Source organism: Schistocerca piceifrons, chromosome 8 (assembly GCF_021461385.2).
Source record: "Schistocerca piceifrons isolate TAMUIC-IGC-003096 chromosome 8, iqSchPice1.1, whole genome shotgun sequence".
In the NCBI taxonomy this organism is placed as follows: domain Eukaryota; kingdom Metazoa; phylum Arthropoda; class Insecta; order Orthoptera; family Acrididae; genus Schistocerca; species Schistocerca piceifrons.
Genome location: NC_060145.1, coordinates 137864815 through 137870814, shown reverse-complemented (window position 1 = coordinate 137870814; position 6000 = coordinate 137864815). Strand labels below are relative to the sequence as shown.

The 6000-nt window shown below is 42.4% G+C and overlaps 1 protein-coding gene across 1 annotated transcript in view; it reads right to left on the bottom strand.

The window, feature by feature from the left end:
* Positions 1–789: 789 nt before the first annotated feature.
* LOC124711257 overlaps positions 790–6000 on the bottom strand; it is a 321437-nt gene continuing 316226 nt past the window's right edge. The window contains exon 7 of the mRNA XM_047241229.1: positions 790–4759. Within this exon, the coding sequence (XP_047097185.1) occupies positions 4564–4759 (196 nt within the window). The 3' untranslated portion in view covers positions 790–4563. The remainder of the gene's footprint in view (positions 4760–6000) is intronic.

Sequence of the window (6000 nt, the reverse complement as noted above, 5' to 3'; positions counted from 1 at the left end):
GTGGCGGTACTTCCCGTCATGTATATTTCCCAGGCTGACGCTTGTTGCTACGGTCCAGCGCCGAGCCCCACCCCACTACGCGCGACATATGGTCGCTTCGTCACCTAGCCAGCCAGCGTGGGAAATGCTGTCCAATTCATGGTCGGCTACAGACTACAGCACTTCCTAACTATCGTGAATACATCAATGAGAGACAATAATTTATTAAAACTAGTAAAAATGTCTTCCTCACGTAAGAGGTACCTTACATGCTGTCAGCGGCAAGTACCATGAGTGAATGGAACAAACCTATTCCCAAACAAGACACATGACGTATGCGTTTGTATTGTTTGGCTTTTATTTCCAGGGCAGTTCAGATACGAAGACAAAATAGGATAAGAAATCATACTAAATGTAACCAGTGTGTAACGAATCACTGTAGACCACAAGTTCTCGACGCCAAAATACTCGGAAAATGTCCCTGAACATTCTTCGAAATTTTTTCGATGGAGTTGGGTTCATGTTTTATTTTGGAATCTAAAGCCGTTTTGTTATAACACAATAAATTAAAACGAAACTATGGTTGACTAATGCTAGGCATAGTAAAGAAGTGTCAGCGATGTGTATGGCACTTCTAATTACACAGCTATGAAAGTTACGCGTTATAAGGAACATGCTCAGTTCATGGAAGAGTTAGCTGAGGAAGGTATGTTTCTCCACAGCTAGGCGCACGCGAACCTTGAAACAAGCACCAGCGACTGTGAATGTTCTCTGTCAATTATGTCACATTTGCTAAGAAAATACAGTAAATTGTAACAAATCTTTTTATTCATATCAAATTTGTACAGGCTCGAGTGTTACAGTTCACAACTGTACTATTTGCACTGCAATATTTAATATAAATTACTTGCTACCATCGTGTAAGATATAAATAAAAAATGTCTAATCTACTCTAGCCTAAAATGTTCAACGTGAAACAGTGTGATAAGGAATAAACTACGTCAAAGTAGACAAACATAACAGTTACGTTATGAAAATGGTTAACATTGCGTTGCTGTCTTCATCTTCCAACACGACGCATCGAACACCGACGTAATTCGCTAGCAGCCGTTTTGGACGTCGTCTTTAAAGTTATTAGGTGGGAGTATAGCTGCTTGTAGTCACTGCAGTGACATCACTATCCTCGTTAGTGAGAACCGAATAGGGAAATAGAACGTAAGAAGGAATGAATGTACAAATATGATCACTTTTGGGAATGGATGAACAGATGCTGGGATGTGGGAAGTTTCAGGTATACTAAGTGGATCGTTTCGTTTTTTATTCTTTTATGTTCCTTGCAAGTAGTTATGCAGTCTTCTGCAGTAATGCAAGGGGAAGGTACTTAAATGTAGAAAATGTCCTGCATAAGACTGGAGGTTAGGTAGGAAAATATGTAACAAAAAACGGCGTGTAAGTTTAAAAACTTGTTATTAAATGTAAGGATGTGAAAATGGGAGATGTGAAAATTTTAGAAATTGCTGATAACATATCTCAGTTCCTGATTAGGTAAATCGTACAATACACCGAGGTATAATCAAACAATGACAATGCCTATTTTGTAATTGTTAAATAACAAATTGCGCTAGTTATAGAGGAGGACCACATAAAAATGTCATTCCTACTGTTTCAGAAAGAACAGAATATATAAAGACGAGATACCAGTAGGCAAAGGGAAGGGTATTTCCCTTACGGTTACTTTCCGAGACATTGAGACGCCTATGGTTTGAAACAGAATTATAATTTTTTATGGAATTGGTGAGTCTTTGAAAAGAAGTGAACAGTCATATGATGCTCGTTAAAGTTAGCGCTATCACATTTCGTTAAGAGGCGTGGAAAGTCTTGTAATTATGGATACCGAGAGTGCTGCTCCATTACGCAATGTTTATGTGGCACTGGAGATGAAACTGCGTTTTCATATTTAGCATATCCCTCGCCTCTTTCTTCGAACAGCTTCGCTGTATGGAGACTTGACAAGCTAATCATTGCACTGCTCTTTTCAAGAACTGTCGAATATTCCGGAAGAAGTGTATAGTTCCATTAAAAATACATCGATGAATCATCATCTCCATTCATAAAAATGTTATTAACCACATAGAAAATTCGATCCCTTTTGTATCTTACCACAGTCTGTTAACGTGTTCCGGTACTTCCAACCGTTTATAAACTATTACTTGAAAAGATATGTCTGAGTGTATGGGTATGAGTCGATGCTGCCTTAAGTGATTTAGGGTGTCAGTAAATGCCTTGTAAATACAGAAAAATGTACTAGTTTTTATGTTAGAAAGAGTGTCGTATTAATTAGATGGTTTTCTGCGTTAATGGTGGGGGTCTGAAGGTGCGTAAGAACGAAGGGAAGGGACGGCAACACGTTTACTCGGACAGAGCTTCGACCTCGAGGCGGAAACTCTGGAGTAGACGGGAACCGCCCTGCGACCACTCACGGGCTGTGCGACGGACAACGCGTGGGTGTTGCTTCACTCGTGCGAACCTCGCTCTGTTTGCTACGGGGACGGTGAGATGATTCTGCGGCTGCAGCGCATCCAAAGCTCCAATCCTATTAGTGCCTGGAAATATGGCCCTGCTTCTCGTCGATCAGAATTACTATATCCGCGAGTGAAATAAAAAAATTGCTGTGGCGCCCGTATATTAAGTGAACAAAGGATTATGACTGCTATAAGAGCTGGCACAGACGTTCCCATTTATTTCTAGAATTTGTAGGACCAATGATTAGAAAACCAGCTTGATAATTTTTGAGCGATGAATTTGCAAGTTGTATTGTCATGATGCAGAGATACCAACGGCCTTTTGGCGGAAAGCAGAGAACACTTAGAATTGACAGGCTACGTTGCATATAAATGTGAGTTAATAACAGAGATAGGAGGAAATATATATAAAAAACAATGGAACAGATCATAAGAAGTTCACACAAGAAGAAACTGAGAGGATTTGGATTGCAGTGGTATGGAAAAATGTTAAAAATCAAATAGGCATATATACTAAGAAAATAAGAGGTAGAAGAAAGAATAATCTAGGTTAGAAGTCTAGATGACAGTTACCAAAGAGAAGTACAGCTGGTGCATCCAAAATAGCTACCGTGACGATGGACGAAAATTCTTGAAGAAGGTAAAAACCGAAATGCGAAATATTTAATACATATTCTGGTGGATGTAGCTTGTAACAAGATTTGAGAGATGCATAGAGCTATAGTGAATATGGTAACTACATATTCCGAGAAGATGCAGTAATAGATGAAGCGAGTGAATCACGCTGTCAAGAAAACAAAATTAGACCTGGTGGTTGAAGCACGTAACAAATCAGAAGTAGATTATGGGCGGAAAACGAAACACTCTTCAGTCAAAGAGAGAGTATGCCGTCAAATATTGTCACAGAACAGACGATGATGTTTCTGAAACTGTACATGTCTGTCAAACACAGATCATAAGCAGTTCACACAAGAAGAAACTGAGATGATTTGGAATGCAGTGGTATGGAACAATGTTAAAAATCAGATAGGCAGATATACTAAGAAAATAAGAGGTAGAAAAAAGAATAATCTAGGTTAGAAGTCTAGAAGACAGTTACCAAAGTGAAGGACAGCTGGTGCATCCAAGATAGCTAACGTGACGATGGACTAAAATTCTTGAAGAAGATAAAAATCGAAATGCGAAATATTTAATACATATTCTGGTGGATGTAGCTTGTAGCAAGATTTTAGAGATGCATAGAGCTATCCAAGATAAAAAGAGCTGGACGGCGTTAAACCTTTCGAAACACTGACTTCAAAAAAGGAAAAGATTTATATTTATTTCGTTATGTACGAAAAGGGACGCGAAACTGGGAACAGATTCTCTTGTTAGTTTTTTTTTTTACACCACGATTCTCATATCGGACTTGGGCATCTACAACTGTCGTTATCAGTTTTATTACTGACAGTTCCAGTAGCACGAAAAGTGCATAATTACGTTTGGGCCTTAGGCCATTAGTACGTGCTCAGCCAAACAGGAGTTGTGTTGTGACGGAGCTCTTGGTAAAGGTCTAGGAATTAAAGCGGTCGTGTTAATATATAGTCTTTGTAAAGCTATCATTGGCATTTAACAAAACTGATTCTCCTGTGATATGGTATAGCACTGCCAAAAGCTAAGTGAATTATGAGAACGTAGTTTACATATTGCAAGTTTGCGTTTTCCTCAATACACCATTATCGTCTCGATTAAAATAATCGAAGATTTGTACTGCACTATATCCGCCTTAGCTGTAAACTCAGAGAAAATTTGAAGGCCACATGAAAATAAATAAATAAACAAAGCTGTAGCAGAGGGCATTGTCAGAGACCGTGGTATCTTCTATCAATCACCTCAAATACTTGCGAATGAACAGAAGGAGGGAAGGTGAAAAATATGATCTCGGAAACTCTCGAATACTAACGTAACAACTTTGGGCGTTTTGCCTTTGCGAAAGCGGGTATAACAGCAGCAATAAAGAACAAGTGTCCGGCAGACGAGGGCCATATTTCCAGGAGAGCTACTACTGGATCCGGCGAAGCGCTCAGAAGCGGGGGTCGTAGGGCGTCGCGTCGAAGCCGACGTATCGATTGTTCTTGCGGTGGACGAAGCCGGTGTCTGGGGCCGTGTTGTAGTAGATGACGCGCCGGATGCCGAACGGGTCGATGTAACCGAAGCTGCCCGCTCGCCGGTCCTGCGACAGCGTCTCCTCCTCCTGGTACTGACGGGGCAGGTAGTACCTGAAACACGACCAAAACGCACGTAACACGTCTGGAGGCACTTGTGCTTCTGCATAGCCTGCTGTGCGACAAACAGTTAGCGACTTTCAGAGTGTCTACCTTTTCACTTAGTGTGCCATTCATTCATTCATTCATTTATCTTGTTACGTAGATCTAATCAAAAAGCAGAACTTTCAAGGATGTGAAAAGTGTCAAGATCTACTTTAACATGGGAAAGGACATCACAGAAATTTAAGCTTTATCTTGAGAGTCTCCTCGGGTTTGCTGCCGGACCCTACAATCAACTCGATTCGATATTTCGGCGATCCAACTGGTCGCCATCTTCAGGAGAAAGCTGCTTCTTCTGATGAGTCCCCCTGAGAACTGACGTTTTTTTTCTTTTTTTTATTGTAATTTTGATACCTGTTCAAACAACAGGTAGGCTGGCAGCAGCAGTCTACGCTGCTCTTCAGCCTTAGACTAGACAATGAGAAAACAGAAAGAATACTCATAATTGACATAATGGCGGGTAAAAAACAGTAGACATAGAATACAAAACATGGAGCCGTTCACACTCGACGATAATCCACACTACAAACTGTTGACACGACGCACAAACACTGATGATTTCGATGGCACATGTGAACGATGGAGCGTGACGACGAACACTAAACACAAAACACGATGGCACGCACGAGAAACGGATGGCGATTATCTCCAGCTCGCGAATGTCCACGTAACGTGTGCGAGTCCGGGGACCTGCCAAGAGGGGAGGAAGGCGGTGGAGGAGGGAGAGAGGGGAACAAAGATGCCAATGGCAGAGGAGATGGGAGGAGGGGTAGGGGAAGCCCGGGGGAGGAGTGGGGAGAAAGGGAGGAGGGAGGGAAGGGGGAGAGAAGGGAGAGAGGGTGCCCAAAGGAACAAACACAGGAAGAGGGAGGGAGGATCAAAGTTGGTAGGAGGGGTAGATGGAGGGGAGGATGGCATCATCACGGAGGGGGAGCTGACAGAAGCCACCTTGGGAGAGGGTGTGGAGAGTGGAGAGATGGAGAGCAGGTGGGACGTGGAAGTACAGGCGCGACAGCAGACGGGGGTGGGAGAGGATGGGAGAGACCAGCGGGTGAGGGGGATTGAGTTTGCGGGAAGTGTAGAGGATCCGTATCTGTTCGAGGAAAAGAAGGAGGTGGGTGAAGGGAATTAGGTTGTACAGGATCCGCGTGGGGGAGGGGAGACGGATGCGATAGGCGAGGCAAAGAGCATGG